Source organism: Amphichorda felina (assembly GCF_050947745.1).
Source record: "Amphichorda felina strain 45539 chromosome Unknown scaffold_3, whole genome shotgun sequence".
Classification (NCBI taxonomy): Eukaryota; Fungi; Ascomycota; class Sordariomycetes; order Hypocreales; family Bionectriaceae; genus Amphichorda; species Amphichorda felina.
The window spans coordinates 2,994,612-3,012,677 of NW_028145047.1; the positions used below are offsets into that span (position 1 = coordinate 2,994,612).

Consider the following 18,066-nt stretch of genomic DNA (forward strand, 5'->3'; position numbering starts at 1 on the left):
CCAACAGGTTTGTGTGGGGTGCGAAGTGCAGGATGCGGGAATACTTCTCCCTTCATGTTTCCCGAGTACCATATACAACCACCTCGTGTGCGTTTGACTGACCCGGGAAGTGGACCACAGGATGGAGATCGGCATGACATTCCTGTGATGCAGTCTCTATTACATCGCAGATGATAGTGTGCCGGGTAATAACATATTACGTATGTAAAATTTTAATCTGTATTGTATGTAAAAGGACTCATCACATCGGCCGCTGGGCACTACATCATGCTACAGACAGTGATTTTCGTACCTGCATGTCGTATGGCGTGTACGAGTACACTAACCGTACCTACGATTAGACACGCTACCCTATGCCAACACACCAAAATCTTGAAGATCAAATTCGTAGATGGTGTGTAATTATGACATATGGTCCTTCAGTTGATTAATATCTGTGTTTCTGTGCCTGTGTGTATCATTTATGTGTATATCGTACGTTGATGCAGCATTCTCCGGTAGGGGGATGCAGCTACATCTACCCATACAAGGTACCTAGCTACGAGTATCCCAGGTACTATCGGCCACGAATATCATGTTCATTCAATGTAACTACAAGTACAAGTGGGTGGGGCGGAAAACTGCTGCAGGTCCTTCCAAACGCCTCACGACTGATAGTCAGGTACCTGATGGAAGGCTGGGTACGTGTGTGCGCAATAGCCAACACCAATAGCGGGCCTCCCTTGCTTCATGTTGGCTATTTAATAGTTTTGCCCTAGTTGGCTTCCAGATTCCTGGCACTTTGAGCTTTGATCACTCGCATCAATTGCGCCATCGACTCTCCCAACCAACGCGACCTCCCAGACGCTCTACCAACGGCGGTCGATCGAACCATTGAACACTTTTCAACAATCGCTTAATAAGCACCACCCGACTTGGCACCTCTTCTGAACTTGAGACAATAATATCACGAGAAGATGATTTTCTCGCCGCCTTCCTGGGTCCCGGAGATCGACAGCCAAATCCCCGACTCTGTCCCCCTGGGGGAGTTCTTCCTCCCCGGCGACCCCACCGCGGGCTCCCCAGGCTCCCCATCCCCAGCACCATTTGTGGACGCAATATCGGGGAAGTCGTACTCGCCCGAAGAGCTCCAAGCGAGGGTGGAATGTCTTGCACGTGCTCTGTCGCGTCGGCTGGGCTGGCAACCCAACTCCGGTTCGCCCTGGGACAGGGTCGTCGCGATCCACGCCTTCAACACGGTACGTTTTGGAGCTTTGACGGCGGCCGGAGACGCCGCCCCGGACGTGTCTCGAAATCGAACCACAGGGAGAAATGGAGACATGGAGAAATGCTCACCCATCCTCGCTTAGATCGATTATTTCGTCGCCTGCTGGGCGATCCACAGGCTGAACGGGATATGCATGCCGATCCACTCGACCAGCACTGTGGCTGAGATGGCGTCTCACCTCGCCAACGGCCGATGTCACGCAATATTCACCTGCCGGGGTCTAGCCTCGACCTCTGTCCAGGCAGCCGAGAAGGCCTCCATACCCTTGGAGCGAGTCTACACGCTACCCCTGCCCGAGGCGTACATCGTCCCCGACGATGAGCCGCTGAAGAGATTTGTCTCACTTGAACAGCTGATCGACGATGCATCGCAGATAGACCCTTTGGAGCCGCTGCAGTGGGAACCGGGCCAAGCGAAGACCCAGGTTGCCTTTCTGTGCCCTACAAGCGGCACCTCGGGTCCGCAGGTGAGGATTCCCACCTCCGAAACGCCCCCCCCCCCCCCCTTTTTTCTTCTTCCCCATCCAGGTCCCCGAAAGCCACATGCTAACCACACTGGGGCCGCGCCGAATAGAAACTGGCCATGCTCACCCACTACGGCGTCATGCTTAATATCTTGCAGGTGACGGCATACGAGGATTATTCCAAGCAGGGGCGTGGCCAGGTCGCCAGCGGAGCCATCCCGTTCAGCCACAGCTACGGGCTTCTCATCGGGCACATAGCCTTGTGGAGACGAGACACTCTCATTGTATTCCCCCAGTTTGACATGCAGCATCTGCTCAGGACTGTCTCTGAGTTCAACATCACCAGGCTGTACCTGGTACGTTAATTGTGCGCGCTAAAGCGTGCCAATCTCACAGTCATTTTGGGCATAAACATAACAAACATGGGACTAATACTACCTTTCTGTCTCTCCATCCAGGTCCCGCCTATCCTGGCCGCCCTGGCCGCAAATCCATTCCTGCTACAGATGTTTGACCTGTCATCGGTCGAGAGTGTTGTTACCGGCGCCGCGCCTTTCGACCGGGCTGTAGCGGAAAAGCTGCATAAACACGTGCCCGGCTGGAAATTCCTCCACGCATATGGTGAGCCCCCCTATTATGCCGAGCCACCTGTTACGACTAGTTCCCGCAGTGGGTATGTGTTCGGATGGGACTAATGTATCGCGTCGTTGCCGTGTGCCAAGGCCTTACCGAGACAAGCATTGTTGCAACCTTTACCAGCGCCCACGACATCTGGCATGGATCGTCCGGGTCCCTAGTTACCGGGTATCAGATGCGTCTGGTGGGCCCGGACGGGAAGGACGTCTCCGAATACGAGGAGGCGGGCGAGGTCCTGTTCAAGGCTCCTAACCTCTTTGTCGGCTACCTGGGCAATGCCAAGGCTACCAAGGCGACCATCGACCCGGAAGGCTGGCACAGCACTGGGGATGTGGGCCTTGTGAGGGTTAGTCCGAGTGGTCACGAGCACCTCTTCATTCGAGACCGAATCAAGGACATGATCAAAGTCAAGGTTCGTCTGCATATGCAGGTTTCTGTCAGCTCCTGCCTAGCCGTTGCGCTAACCGGAAACCAAAGGGCATCCAAGTCGTCCCCATCGACATTGAGTCTGTGCTGCGGGAGCACCCAGGGGTTGCGGAGGCGGCTGTAATCGGAATCCCCGATGAGCTCGCCGGCGAGCGGTGTTGCGCCTTTGTAGTCCGCTCCAAGACCGCCATGTCCGAGATGGAGGAGGACGATCTCCGAGACAGCATTGATGACCATGTCGAGGAGAAGCTGCACGAGACGCACTGGCTCAGCGGTAGAATTCACTTCCTCGCAGAAATTCCAAAGAGCAAGAACGGAAAGGTCTTGAAGAAGGAGTTGAGGGCGCTTGGCAAGTAAACGGGGTGGTCACTTCTATGGTCGCTACCCTGCACCTGACTGCATTTGGATGATTGATGCGTAATCAACAAGATATCTCGACAGCTTGAAATGAAATAAACAAATAGTGAGATACTCAATATTTGCTATTATGATATGTGAATTTGTAGAAGCCTACGGCTCTAAATGTTATTATTAATCGGGAGTTAAAGACATGGTCTTGCGAGTAAAGAACATCACCAAAAATGACAACCACGAGGATAACAAAGAATACTCTACCATACTGAATTTTGTTCAAAAAGACCGTGCTATATATATATATATATATGTATACATATTAGACAGATATAGAGATATTTACCAATATTATTGAGGAATAACGCTGATTTTCAATGCCCCGACCTTGTACGGAGTATATCAGTGTATGATACAGATGTGTACCTGAGTACTACGTACTACGTACGTACTACGTATACTATGTTGTACTCGTACCTGAATAGTCCGACTCTGGCGTCAAAGCCCATATTAGGTACGTACCCCTGGCCCACCCGTCGTCATGCCCCAGGATCTTTTCCCCCTGGGGAAAAAGCATGGATTTTGCACAAATAGATGCATAAACAATTATGCTCAAGAATAGTATGACAAACATCAATTAGGTTGCATAGAGTTTTAATGTATCAAATGTAAAATAATCGCGGCGACAGCAAAACACACAGCACACCGACCGAATCAGGATCGGAACATCGCATAGCGGGCAAAGATGTCATCCCTCTTCAATCTCTCCATGGCCACCTTCTCGCACTGCACCTGCACGTCGAACCCGCCATCCCGGTCCATGGGCAGGAAGTACGCCAGGCCCTTCTCCTGCGAGCACGAGCGCATGCAGACGGGGTAGCCCAGGGTGGTGCCCCAGTCCTCCTTGAGCAGCTCCAGGCCCGACATGTCGGAGATGGCCAGGTCCGGTCCCGGGTAGGTGTCGTATCTCCAGGTCAGGTCCGTGACGGTGGGGAGCGAGTCAACGAGGCCGATGAAGTCGTGCACGGCCTTGTCGTCCAGGGCGGTGACAGCACCGCGCACGGCCAGGGCGAGGTTGGCGACGGACAGTGGCGTGGAGGGCGTGCACAGCTCGGCGAGGGCCATGCGCACGCACGCGTTGGGCTCGACGAGGTTGCCGACGAAGGAGTCGCTGAAGGGCGGCTTCATGCGCGCGCGGAAATCGATACGCGTCGAGAACAGCGACGTGCCGTCCGGGTTCGCGGCGTCCAAGCGACGGGCCAGGCTGAGGTGCTTCCAGACGAGGGCCGAGGCGGCTTCGCTGCGGGTGAAGTGGGCATCGATCTCGTCGCTGGCGGCGTTGAGGGCCTTGCGCAGAGACCGGAGGATCTCGTCGCTGAAGTGCCACGTGCACATCTCGGCAGTGGCAGCGACTGGGTCTGGGCGGTCGAGCAGATGTGGTGCGGCAGGGTTGAGGGGTGAGCGCTCAGCGGGGTCAACGACGTAGTTCGGGAACTGGGCTATGGTCGCGTCGCGCGAGCCGTGTTCCAGCCGCCATCGCTCGCGAGTCTGTTCGCCGGCTTCGACGATGGAGTCCAGGTCGGGTTTCCCTCGCGCCACCAGGGCCTTGGTGTGGCGTGCCCATGCAGTCGTCAGCATTCCGAACCCGCGTGCGTCGCATGCTGAGTGGTGCCAGGAGAGGCCCATGAGGATGCCCCCCTCGATGAAATTGATTTGCGCGAGCACCACCGAGAGGCCCTCCACGGTGGCGTCCTCGCACGTTGGATGCGGGACGAACAGATGCTCGCGGGGAAGAGAGGCGATGGGGAAGTTGTTCTCGACCAGGTCCTCGAAGCGTCGAGCCTTGAACGGACTCTGCTCAGCAGCAGTGTGGTCGACGACCCGGAATCGCACTCCAGAGTCGGGACCAAGGCGAAGCTCCAGCTCCTTTCTGATGGATCCTGGCCTGGGCGCGACAAGCCCGGCCAAGTCTGGCAGCTCGCACAGCGCCATGCTCAGGCCCTGCTTGAGGTGATGGACCGTCTCGTCCACCCTGCTCCCGGGGGCCAGCGCCAGGGCGACAAGGACGTGCGCGTAGTTGCGCTGCGCCTGCTGGTCCAGAGTGGACAGTCGCACGACGTCTTCGCCCTGGGGCGCATGGAGCTTGACCAACGTTTCCTCCATAATGTTGAATGTTGAGCAGGATATGTGAGAGAAAAGATTGATGGTATCGCCAAAAGCCCAGGACTAGCCTCGGGAATGCGTTTTTTTCTTGTCGACGAGGAGCACGTAGAGGTCAAACAAAGGTCAGTCAGTAATCACTGGTGCTGCGAGGCTGCGACGCAGGAGCATGTGACGTTTAGAAGTCCCTCCACGGATAGATACGATAGATACCTAGTCCGTACGCGTCCAGCTGGCACATTGACCCAAGTACTCGTACTCCTACTAATCCCAATTCCTCTGTACCTACATGGTATGTAGCCAGTACAGAGGGACCGGGCACTCCGCATGCTGCACAGACGTCCTGATCGTCGCTTCGCCCGTGCAGAATACCACCAGGCAGCGTGGAACCAGGGATCAGGGGTCCATGGCGAAGACGGAAAGTCTCCGACTGGCCGTGCCCTGAGTCGATTGCCACAAGCGGAAAATTGCGTGTCGGGCAGCAGCACACAAGCGGCGACTCGGCACGGCCGTACTAGCTGTCCAGCTAGTCTACTAGGACTCATAGGCATGCAACGTACTATGCAGATCGCTGCCGGCGGCGCGGCATGCCGGTCGAGACGGGACGAGACCCAGGACTCAGGAGTCGGGAGGCTGAAAATGCAGCCTACCTCGGTGTTTACGTGGGCCTGGGGCGACCCGTTCGCCTAGAACTCCTGGTATCCCTACTTTTCGGACCTCGTTCATCCACATGACGAGTCAATATATGTGAGACCCTGTATTCACACGCCTTCAAAAGAACCCCTTGACTGCTTGGACCGTGTCTTAGTCGCCTCTGAGACCTCTTTCCTGCATGCAGCTCTAGGACCACACTGGTCAGTGGTCATGCACAGAGGAGGACCTGAATCAACCCACATTGCGCTCCCGGAACAGGACGCCCGATGCGCGTCTGACGGTATGGTAAGGTACAGCTACAGCCGTGTGCGTACATGTACGTATTCTGCGACGATCTATTGATATCTCGACGCTTCCGTATAGAGGGCGACCAGTATCGAGCATCTAATCATATCATGATACACACTCTCACTCCCTTCCCGTAGCTGCTGTCTTCCAAGCCTCCATACTTCGTTCTTTTCAACACCTCTGTGGACTTGGTGAGACGGAGCCATCACGCCGGCTTTCTTCTACACCTACATACAGCCATCATGCTCAAAGACACCGAGAGGCCCGACGGTCACAGGGCCGGGAGCGTCACGCCCGAGAGCGAGAGCTCGGCCTCAACGCCATGGTCAGTCCTCAGCGAGAACGGGGTGGGGGACAATCCCCTCAATGGGCCTCTGGAGCCCATTGCCATCATTGGCATGAGCTGCCGCCTGCCCGGCAGCGCACAGGACCCCTCTAGCCTGTGGGACATGCTGCTGTCCAAGCGCACAGCTTGGACCCCTGGCCCAGGCAAGCGGTTCAACATGGCCGCATTTCAGGATCCCTCGGCGGAAATGCCCGGGACGGTAAGATGACGAACCTGCCAACATCATATGGAACGCGCCGCTGACCAGTTGCTCTTGACGAGGAATAGACCAACACCTGCGGAGGTCACTTCCTGAAGGACGATGTCGCTGCGTTCGACGCGTCCCTGTTCGGGATCAACCCGCTAGAGGCGACTGTATGTATCCCGACGTAGACTATATCGTCATTCTTCTCGAGTTAACGCGATCGCAATGCAGGGCATGGATCCCCAACATCGTCTCCTCCTCGAAATAGCCTATGAATCTTTTCAAAACGCTGGTCTCAGCACAGAGTCCCTCTCCGGGTCCAAGACGGGAGTCTACGTGGGCCAATGGTCCACTGATTACCATGAGATTCAGGCTCGCGACATTGAGTCGCCCCCTCTATACCTCGTCACTGGCACGGGCCCGGCCATTTCGTCAAACCGAATATCATATACCTTCAATCTGAAAGGGCCCAGCTACACTGTAGACACGGGATGCTCATCGAGTTTGGTAGCCATTCACTCAGCCGTACAGAGTCTGCGATCTGGCGAGACCACGCAGTGCTTTGTGGGAGGTGTCAATATGATTATAGACCCTCAGCGGTTTGCCTACCAGAGCCGACTCAAGATGTTCTCCAAGGAGGGCCGCTCTTTTGCCTTCGACTCGCGGGCAAACGGCTACGGTCGAGGCGAAGGGTGCGTGGGTATGATGCTCAAGCCCCTATCAGCAGCTCTGCGAGACGGCAACCAGATCCGTGCTGTCATCCGCAACACCGCCCTCAATCAGGATGGCAGGACGCCTGGTCTCACTCTTCCCAGCGCAGCGGCCCAGAGGGAGGCCATCCAGACAGCCTACCGCCAGGCGATGCTGGATATCACTGCTGACTACGTTGAGGCTCACGGTACGGGAACCAAGGTGGGAGATCCCATCGAGGCTGGGGCCATCGCGTCAGCCTTTGCCGCCAGAATGCCCCCTGGGTCTCGTCTGCCTATAGGGTCCATCAAGGGCAACATCGGGCATACTGAGGGTGCCGCTGGTCTCTGTGGCCTCATCAAGGCGGTCCTAATGCTGGAACATGGCATCATCCCGCCTCAGGCGAATTATATAACTAGCAACCCGGATGTTCTCCTGGACGACTGGAACCTGCGAGTAAGTCATCAGCGTTGAGAAAAACAAACGACAAACCCACTGACCATTCTGTGATAGATTCCCACTCAACCCGAAAGGCAGAGGCTTCGCAGAATTTCAGTAAACAGGTGAGTCGTGAACCACGTTACATGCATCAACCGTACTAGCGTACTAACGCGCCGAATTAAAGCTTCGGATATGGTGGTACAAATGGCCATTTGGTGGTAGACTCGGCGGCAGAAGTTCTCGCCTCGTTGTCTCGGACACCTCTGTACAACGGGCTACAGCCCCCAGCTCCGGACATCCCACGAGTCTTCTTCATCAGCGCTGCCTGTGAGAAGTCCTGCCAGAGGATGTGCAGCAGACTTGCCAAATACCTCATCCTCAAGCACCGTGAGTCTCGACAGATGGACAAGGTGCTAGCTCGGTTGGCCTATGGCCTTGGGAAGCAGTCGGTACATCCCTACCGCTTAGCCCTGGTCGCCTCCAGCCTAGACAGTCTTGTCGAAAAGCTCATCACGGCATCACAATCAGCCATTGCTCGCCGGGACAAGAAGGATGATCCGCGCATCGCTTTCGTCTTCAGTGGACAGGGTGCACAGTACGCTGAGATGGGCCGCGAGCTGCTGAAGAGCTACTCGTCGTTTGTCCGTTCTGTTGAACGTGCCCGACAACAGCTCATTCGCCTTGGAAGCCCCTGGGACCTCCTCAGTGAGCTTTGCCGGCCCAAGAAGGAATCTCGCATCAATGACCCCTCCATCTCTCAGCCTGCCTCTACTGCCGTCCAGCTGGCCCTGGTCGATCTTCTTGCTGAGTATGGCATATCACCACACGCAGTGGTGGGCCATTCCAGCGGCGAGATCGCTGCTGCTTATGCCGCGAGGGCCATCTCATTCGAAGATGCCATGACGGCGTCCTACTTCCGTGGCAAACTGACCAGCGAAATGTTGGCAGGGAAGAGTGACACCCCTGGCGCTATGATCGCGGTTGGAGCTGATCCCGCCGTGGTTGAGGAGCATATTGCCCAGATTGGTCAGGAGCACGGCCGCATACGGATTGCATGCTACAACAGCCCTTCCAGCGTTACCGTCTCCGGAGATGCCACGGGCATTGATAAGCTCAAGGAGGTTCTCGACACCGAAGGCACATTCAACCGTAAGCTTATGACCAATGGTGCTGCCTATCATTCCCATCAAATGAAGGCCATTGAGGAGTCATACGGCAGCGCCTTGAAGGCCCCGAAAAAGTCGTCCTGGGCCATGGTGGACTCACAAGTCCGCATGGTCAGTTCGGTGACTGGAAAGGAGCTGAGCCTTACCGCGCTCAATGGGCAGTACTGGGTTGACAATCTCATCAGCCCAGTTCTATTCTCACAGGCTTTCCAGGCCATGTGCAAGCAGCGTCCTGGTTTCGAGTCTCCAGATATGATCATAGAGGTTGGACCACATTCTCAGCTTGGCGGGCCGATCGGGCAAATCCTCAAAAGTATCTCAGGGGGCCCTGACCAGAACGCGTACACTAGCACGCTCAAGAGGGGCAAGGACGCTGAGGTGTCTTTCCTCGAATGCTTGGGCTCCATCCATGTCCACAGTGCCTCGCTTCGGCTCTCTGACATTAACCGCGAGAACATGAACAAGGAGGCTCAGAGCCTCCTCGTTGATTTGCCTCCTTATCCCTTCGACCATGATCGCACCTTTTGGCACGAGACCCGTATATCCAAGGACTACAGGCACCGGGAGCATCTACCGCACCAGCTTCTGGGTTCCCTTACCCAGGACGTGAACCGGCTCGAGCCGCGCTGGCGCCGGTTCATCAGCCTGAAAACTATTCCATGGCTTCGTGGCCATCTCGTTCAGGGACAGATCGTCTTCCCTGCGGCTGGTTTCATCACCATGGCCATCCAAGCGGCTCGTCAGTATTCGCGTATGACAACTCCAAACGCACGTGTGGAGAGCGTTTTGTTACGCAACATTAGCATTAACAAGGCGCTTGTGCTGCCCGAGGATGGACCAGACACCGAGGTATCTCTGTCCCTGCGCCCACAGGCCAGGACGGCTCGCGAGTCTTCGGCCATCTGGAACGAGTTCCGCATATTTACCGTCGGCTCTGATAATAGGTGGACGGAGCATTGCCGTGGCCTTGTTCGGGTTGAAACTGAAGTCGTGGATGACCTCGAGGCCGCCCCAGCCCTTGAGGATATTGACTCCATCAGTGCGAGGTGCACTCATGAATTCACGCCTCAGAAGTTCTACCACCGTGGCGCGGGAACTGGCCTCGAGTGGCTATATCCGTTCAACAACCTGACCGAGATCCGCACGAGCCAGTACTCGAGCATTGCTACTGCCCGTGCGCCGTCAGTGGATGGTAAAGTCGGTGGAATGGGGGATATTCTTCACCCCGCAATGCTTGACGCAGCCCTGTTCCACGGCTTATGCGGTGTCACATTCTTCGAGCATGGACTTACTTCAACAAACGTGCCCAACTTCATTGATGAGTTGCGCATATTTAACAGGCCTACACCGGCGCCCGGCGGCGATCTTGTGGTCACGAGCGAGTCCTCTACCGATGGGTATATACATGATGTCGTCGCCCGAAACCCTGCCAACTCTAACGAGATCATCTTCGTGGCTCAGGGATTGCACATGACCAAGCTTCCAGGTCAGACATCTGGCCTCGAGGGAAGGCACGATCTTTGCCATGGCGTGGACTGGGTCACGTATGTCGATGCTTGGACGCCGGAGCACCGCGATCAAGTCTGCAAGGCCGCTGTTCCTTCTGGTAGTTGCACTGAGCAGAATCGCTACTACGATGCTCTCACGATCCATTTTGTTTATAAAGCCCTGCAGCAAGTGGATCCAGCCGCCATTCCAGACAATCACCGGCGTCGGTTCTATGAGTGGATGCTATTCGTTGCAGGCAATGTCAAGCCAGGTGTTGTCCCAGCCATGCCCAGGAAGCCTGATCTTGACGACGAAACATTCAGCGATGCGGTGCTCCGGTTGGGGCCACATCTTGCCGATATCTTGACGCAAAAGATCGACCCCTTGCAGCTGCTCACACCAGACGGTCTCTTGACTCGCATATACAATGTGGAACGGTATGAGAGATGCATGACCCAGATTTCAGAATACTGCCATCAGCTGGGCAAGCAAACCCCTGAGCTTAAGGTCCTGGAAATTGGTGGCGGTACAGGGTCCGCCACTGAGCCTATCCTGAAGGCCTTGAAGGGTCAAGTTTTCAGGTTTGACTTCACAGATCTCTCTCCAGGCTTCTTCGAGGGTGCAAGGCGCCGTCTTGGGGACTTGGCCGATGTCGTGGAGTTCCACACGCTCGACATTGAACGTAGCCCCGCTGAGCAAGGTTTCGAAGAGGGCACCTACGACTTGATCATCGCCAGTAATGTCGTCCACGCCACATATAAGATAGACCCCGTCCTCGCAAACGTCCGATCATTGCTCAAGCCCGGTGGCAAATTCGTCTTGATGGAACTGACACTGGCCACAACTCACTATGGCTTGATGTTCGGAGTCTTTGAAGGCTGGTGGGCAGGATACGCCGAGGGACGCAAGCTTTCTCCCCTGCTGCGCCCGGCACAGTGGATCCCCAAGCTGGAGCGAGCAGGCTTCTCGCAGCCAGAGGGGTGCTTCCAGGACTACGCGGAAGAAGATGGCGGCTCAACCACCGTCTTTGTTATGAGTAAGTCCTGGGACTCGCCTTCCGAGTTGCCGCCGATCGACTTTGTCTCCAGTACGCCCGAGGACGGTAATATTATACGCAAGGCCCTCATGGCGCCAGTCACGCAACATGTTCCTGAGGCCATAGTGAGGGCGAAAAATCTCATGTCTCCTCCTCCTGGAGGGAACATTGTTGTTCTGTTGCCTGAACTATGCAGGAAGTTGTGTTCCAATCCTGATTCAGCCACCTGGCAAGCTTTCAAGGACTGGATCCTGAGTGCACGGGGCGTTCTCCTCGTCAGCAATGGCAACATTGACAAGCAGGAGGACACCGACCGTGGACTCTGGGTTGGATTCTCTCGCTGCTTCCGGCTGGAGCACCCAGGCATTCCAATGGTGACACTGGATCTCGAGGCCAGCGATGACCTAGTGTACGATAGGCTTGCCGCAGTACTTCCCACGGTGCTACGCACTATGAGCCAGGCCATTAGTGGTCAAGCCAAGGACATAGAGAATGAGTTTGCAGAGAGGTCTGGCCAGCTTTATGTTTCCCGCCTGACTACCCGTCGAGAAGTCACCAACCATATCCATGGCCTCGAGCAGCAAGGAGAAGCTGAGATGACGAAATTCATTGACGGAAAGCGCATGCTCGCAGCCGAGCTCGGCGTTCCCGGTGTGCTAGAAACCCTCCGTTGGAAGGACGACCAGAAAGCCCTCGGCGTTGGCCCCGATGAGGTCAAGTTAGAGCTCCGGGCCGCAAGCATCAACTTCAAGGACGTGCTCATCGCTGCTGGCCAGCTGGAAGGCCTCTCCGAGTTGAAAAATGACTGCAGCGGCGTGGTTGTTGAAGTAGGCGCGAACATGCGCAAGAGGTTCGCTCCAGGAGACCGAGTGTGCGCCATGTACTCGCGTGCCTACACTAACTACCCTGTCGTTCACGGTGACTGCTGCCAGATCGTGCCTGAAGGACTCTCGTTCGAGGAGGCCGCAGGTCTGCCCGTCATTTGGGCAACCGTGTACTACTCGCTGGTTGATATGGGTCGTCTATCCAAAGGGGATAGATTCCTCATCCACTCTGGTGCTGGTGCCGTTGGCCAGGCCGCCATCATGTTGGCGCAGCATCTCGGGGCTGAGATCTTCGCTACCGTTGGTAGCAGCAGCAAAGCTGACCTGCTCCACGAGAGATATGGAATCCCCCGAGACCACATCTTCTCGAGCCGAACAACGGCCTTTTACAGCGGCATTAAGCGCATGACCGGCGGCCACGGAGTCGACGTGGTCCTCAACTCGCTGAGCGGCGAAATGTTCCGCCAGTCGACCAACCTCGTTGCTCCTTTTGGTCGATTCGTCGAGATTGGCCGCAAGGACTTTATGGATGATGTCCTCATGCCAATGGGCTTCCTCCTGAAAAACATCACCTTCGCATATGTGGACCTGAACCTGATTATGGACGAGAACAAGCCATTGGCGAGGCGCCTCCTCCGCGATGTTGCAGACCTTGCGCATTCGGGATCTATTCGGCCAGTTACACTGACAGTGATGCCCATTTCGGAGATTGAGACTGCATTCAGACAAATCCAGGCTGGAAAGCACACGGGAAAGATTATCCTCCGCGTTGAGGAGGATCAGAAGGTTATGGTAAGGGGACATTCCAAAGACGTGAGTTGGGTGATGCGAAGAAGCTAACATGGAGACCATAGGCACTCCCGCCAATGCCTCGTAGGGCACAGCTCTCACCAGATGCTACGTATGCCATTGTCGGCGGCTTTGGAGGCCTTGGGCGCGCCATGATCTCATGGTTGGGGGAGCACGGAGCCAAGAATGTTCTGTCCCTGTCCCGCTCGGGTGCTAAGGACGCACAGGTTCGGGCCTTCATCCGGGAAATGGAGACTAAGGGAGTCAGGGTGATTGCAAAGAAATGTGACGTGGCCTCGGAGGAAGAAGTATCCTCAATCGTGCGAAACGTGGCTCGCCATGACGGGCTTCCTCCCATCCGCGGTGTCATCCAATCGGCCATGGTCCTCCAGGTACGGAATCCATCCCCACGCGCATCCCAGTCTGGCCATCAATTGCTAACCTAGAATCCTGCAGGACTCAATCTTCGAGGATATGGGCTTCGAGCAGTGGCGCGACGCGCTTCGGCCCAAGGTACAAGGTACACGAAACCTGCATAGCTGCTTCAAGGACGATGTCGACTTCTTCGTCCTCATGTCTTCTGCAGTTACTCTTCGTGGAAATGTCGGGCAGTCCAACTATGCCGGCGCCTGTAGCTTCCAGGATACATTGGCGCGCCACCGCAGAGCTGTTGGCCTCCCGGCCTTCTCCATCAACGTCGGCCCCGTCGTCGATGCGGGCTTCGTGAGTGAGAACCCCGAGGTGGCAGCCGCCCTGCTTCGCCAGGGCCTGGGTACCATCACCGCCTCACAGGTGCTAGCCATGCTCAACTACGCCGTCACCCGCCCTCGCGGCGGAAATGATGGGGAGAGCGTGTGCTGCATCGGCCTGATGCCTAACGACGGTGATATTGGCAGCGGCGCGGACGTTGGAATGACGGATCGACGGTTCGCACATCTGGTGCGCAAGCATGCCAAGGTCCGAAAGGTCGAGGGTGAATCCTCCGATGGGCTCTGGCAGCTCGACGGCGCCACCTCGTTCGATGAGGCCACTGAAATTGTGTGCTACGCTCTGCTGCAACAGCTCGGGAAGCTCATTGCCACGCCTGCCGACACGCTGAATCCTGCGCAGAGCCTGGATAGCTACGGTGTGGACTCGCTGGTGGCGGTAGAGCTGCGTAACTGGATAGGCGCGTACCTCCAGGCCAATGTTCAGCTGATGGTGCTGAGGGGAACTGGTAGTATTATGGAGTTGGCTAGGATTGTCACGAAGGAGTCTCGCCTCGTGAGCCAAGAATTTGCTTCATAGATCTGCATTTTTTGTACTCTTGATTTTCTGTTCGGTAGCCGATGTTATCAGTGAATAGCTTAATTGGCAACTTGTCGTGTTACGTTCGACAACCTCGTTGGGTCGCTCTGCCCCTCATAGTGGTTATTCGAAAGCGCTGTGCTTTTGTCTGGGCCCGTAGTTGCACCGCGGCCTTGGTTTACTCACCAGCCTTCACAGGTTTCGTGTCATATTCGATAGTGAGCTGTCTGGTGTTGTTCGGGGCTCAAAGTCGTATTCGTAGAGGCCTCCAAGCATGCGTCCGATGGCCGCTGCCACTGCAGACTCTTCGTACGAGTAGTCGTGGCTCCAGTAGCCGATCATCGTATTGAAGGGCAGCGGGACGGTATAGCAGTGACCGAGGGACGAAGGGCATACGAGTGGGAATTTAAGGCCTTTAGTGTCCATGTTGTGGCAGGTACACGTATGAAGATCACATCGGAGATATGTAAGGACTCAACGTTGTTGACCGCTCTGTTGATTACGGGCGGCGAAGAATGGGATGATTGGGATGCTTGTGTATCCGTACAGTGCGCAAATGCCTCTTTCAATCTTCTCACATATAGTGCAAGATCCCCCGAGGCTCCACGATCCATCCTGCCTTCCAGGTTCCAGACACGCTTTGGGAACGAGCATTCTCATCATGTGGGCTTGTGTATTTATGTTCGCCACGATGCCAAATCCCGCTCTCCTCTCACAGCTTGACGCAACTGGCGATACCCTATTTGCGCTGCAGGACCGCGAGATTCCAAGGCGTCGCAGGTATTTGCTTGCAACAACATGGCTGGCACTCTAAAGCTCGTCGACCGTGGCCCCATCACTTTTGACTCGGCGAGGGAAACAGACGAGAACATCATCAATCAGTCCACGTATTTCGCCGCCACCACCGAGCTATACAACCAGCTCTGGGCAGAACGGGAAACAATCAGTGCAGTCGTCAAACATCACCTTGGTCTGGGTCACCTGCAGGACTGCATCGTCCAACCACCCCTTGAATGGATCCGCGGGAGCTTCAATGTCTGCATACCCGTTAGCGTTACCTCGGGTGCCGTGAGGAAGAGGTATATTCCCCGTTGTCCCATGGCGCACAAGCTCGCCGAGGCCCGGTATCCTGGGACAGTGGACGAGAAACTCGGGTGCGAAGTAGGGACGTATGCGTGGGTCCAGGACCACTGCCCTGAGATCCGTATACCTTTCCTATATGGTTTTGGATTCTCAGACCATCGCCATGTAAGTCTTACTTAACATTATACCCTCCTCCCCGGTTCGTCCCTGATGAATATTGTTGTCTAGTTTACACACGAGGCACGGCGACCGTGGTATATCCGCCTTGCGCGCAGATTGCGGCGAGGTATCCGGGCGATCCTACAACGTCCAGGCCTATCACACTATGTTTCCAACCAGACTCGCCACCAGCTGCCCACGGCATACATTTTGATCGAATATATCGAGCCTGATGTCGGCCAGATGCTCTCGGCAACATGGGAGCAGCATCGCCAAGACCCAGACCGTAGAGCTACAGTGTTGCGAGGAATGGCTCGCATCATCCTCTCGCTCGCTCGCATCCCGCAGCCCCGAATCGGCTCTTTTCAGTTCCATAATGATTGCACCGTCACGTTGACCAATCGCCCACTGACTTGCTCGACGATGATACTCGAAAACGATGGGACGCCAAGGGTCATGTCCCCTAACGATACGTATTCGTGCACCGAGCCATTCGTGGCTGATATGCTCAACATGCACGATAATCGGCTCCTCAGCAACCCAAATGCGATTGACGATGAACAGGAATGCCGTAGCCAGATGGCTACGCGAACGTTATTACGATGCCTTGTACATCATTTCATCAGCCGCGAACGGCGGAATGGCCCATTTCTGCTGCAGTTCACCGACTTGCATGCCAGCAATCTGTTCGTTGACCAGGACTGGAATATTACGTGTCTCGTCGACCTAGAGTGGGTGTGTGCTTTACCTTCGGAGATGATATCCGTCCCGTACTGGCTCAGTGGGGTCGGTATTGAGGAGATAACCGAGGAGCATCTTGAGAACTATAAAGGGATAGTACAAGAGTTCATCCGCATCGTCAGGGACACCGGGTCCGAGACACATGGACATTGCTCAATGTTGGCTGGGATTATGCGCGATATGTGGGATTCGCAGGGCATCTGGTTCTGGTACTGCCTGGAGTCTGTGAATGCTATGTATTTTCTTGCGGCCGATCACATCTGTCCCCGGTTCTCGACAGCCTTATCTGAAAATACTGAGCAGATTCTGTCAGGTCTCTGGTGCGAGGACTCGGACAAGGTTGTCGCGAAGAAAGTTGAAGACCAGAGCAGGTATGTGCGGGAGCTCCGGGGGCTGTTTAATTGAGGATTCCAGGGGATGCTGTTGTTCCTTGCTTTGCTTTTTGTTCTTTCCTTGCTTGGCGTCCGCCGCTTTCTGCTGTTACTTCTTCGTGAACCTGGGCTCTGCCCGGCTTATGTCGGCCCAAGAGTCGGGATGTTGCATTTGGTGTCTCTTATGAAAGTTTTGTCTGTTATTTTAGGCCACTATTTGTAAGTATTACCTATCGCTTTAGTTGTAGCCGGAGCTACGATTATTCTTGACCGAGAAACACTCTGTCACCTCGTCGCTGAGGTTATGGTCCATTAGTCGCACCCTTGGCGAGCGAATAGACATGTCTAGGTACTCTTCTACAGGGAAAACCGAGAATACAAATGACGTTCTAGCGTCATAATTCTGAGAGCTCAGGTCCATATGTCTTTCGAGCCTATCAACTGTAACTGGGCCCCATAATCTTATGGGTGCTAGCAAACTCATGATGTGTTCCGGTAGCCTGTTGGTTCCGCAAAAGTTGAAGTCAGGGCGGTCACCAATAGTATAGCATAGAGACGTTGTAAGTTAGGTGCGCCAGATGCCCCCCAATTTCTATCATGCATTTTATATACATTTAGGTACTTATCTAATGCATCTCGACATCGCCGCTTCTGAACTCCACCCACGTTTCGGATCCATTATCTGATAATGCTGACAAGGGTTGGGTATCTTCAGTGTGCTGGCCTTTGAAGCTACGGGACGGGTTCGAAGCGCTACCATCGCGCGGACTCGATCGCATTCTCCGTCCAAATTCGTCAAGCGGGCCAGAGCCACCAATGGTCACAATCGCCGAGTGTCTTCTGCCATCCCTGGGACGTTTTGGGCTGTGGAGGCTGTCTCTGCCTCTTGCAATGTATAACAGGGTCGTCAAGGACGGAAGGCAGGCTAATGGGCGGTCAAATTGCATGATCAGAAGCGGATTGGTCATGGAACTTACCGCAGACAGTGCCTACGTTGGCCTCAACGCCGGTCCACATGGTCTCTTCGCTGGATAACCAAGTGACGTCTGGATCAGACAGGTCAAGCGAGACGACGTAGTATATCCGTACGCCCGATACCCCTATGACGCTATTTGAGAGGACGATATTAGCCTGGTCCAAGGATTTGGTGCGCCTAGGACATGAAAGAGCCCAGGGATAGGTTTCTTCTTACAACAAGCCCACGGCGAATATGGCC

The 18,066-nt window shown here is 55.2% G+C and overlaps 3 protein-coding genes across 3 annotated transcripts; 2 read left to right on the plus strand and 1 right to left on the minus strand.

Annotated features, from left to right (window-relative positions):
* Window positions 1-1,433: 1,433 nt before the first annotated feature.
* On the plus strand, window positions 1,434-3,149 carry CM3C (putative NRPS-like protein biosynthetic cluster; the record flags this gene model as incomplete). The annotated part of the gene is made up of 5 exons (XM_083193066.1): window positions 1,434-1,733; window positions 1,841-2,086; window positions 2,189-2,351; window positions 2,453-2,778; window positions 2,844-3,149. The coding sequence occupies 5 exons, from the start codon at window positions 1,434-1,436 to the stop codon at window positions 3,147-3,149; spliced, it is 1,341 nt and encodes a 446-aa protein (XP_083052123.1).
* Window positions 3,150-3,857: 708 nt separating this feature from the next.
* Window positions 3,858-5,306, minus strand: ACO1O0_003619 (uncharacterized protein; the record flags this gene model as incomplete). Its single annotated transcript, XM_083193067.1, has 1 exon — window positions 3,858-5,306. One exon carries the CDS (start codon window positions 5,304-5,306, stop codon window positions 3,858-3,860), a length of 1,449 nt encoding a protein of 482 aa, XP_083052124.1.
* Window positions 5,307-6,487: 1,181 nt separating this feature from the next.
* On the plus strand, window positions 6,488-14,496 carry ACO1O0_003620 (type I polyketide synthase; the record flags this gene model as incomplete). Its single annotated transcript, XM_083193068.1, has 6 exons — window positions 6,488-6,790; window positions 6,859-6,945; window positions 7,007-7,921; window positions 8,188-13,212; window positions 13,275-13,601; window positions 13,666-14,496. The coding sequence occupies 6 exons, from the start codon at window positions 6,488-6,490 to the stop codon at window positions 14,494-14,496; spliced, it is 7,488 nt and encodes a 2,495-aa protein (XP_083052125.1).
* Between the last annotated feature and the right edge of the window lie 3,570 nt (window positions 14,497-18,066).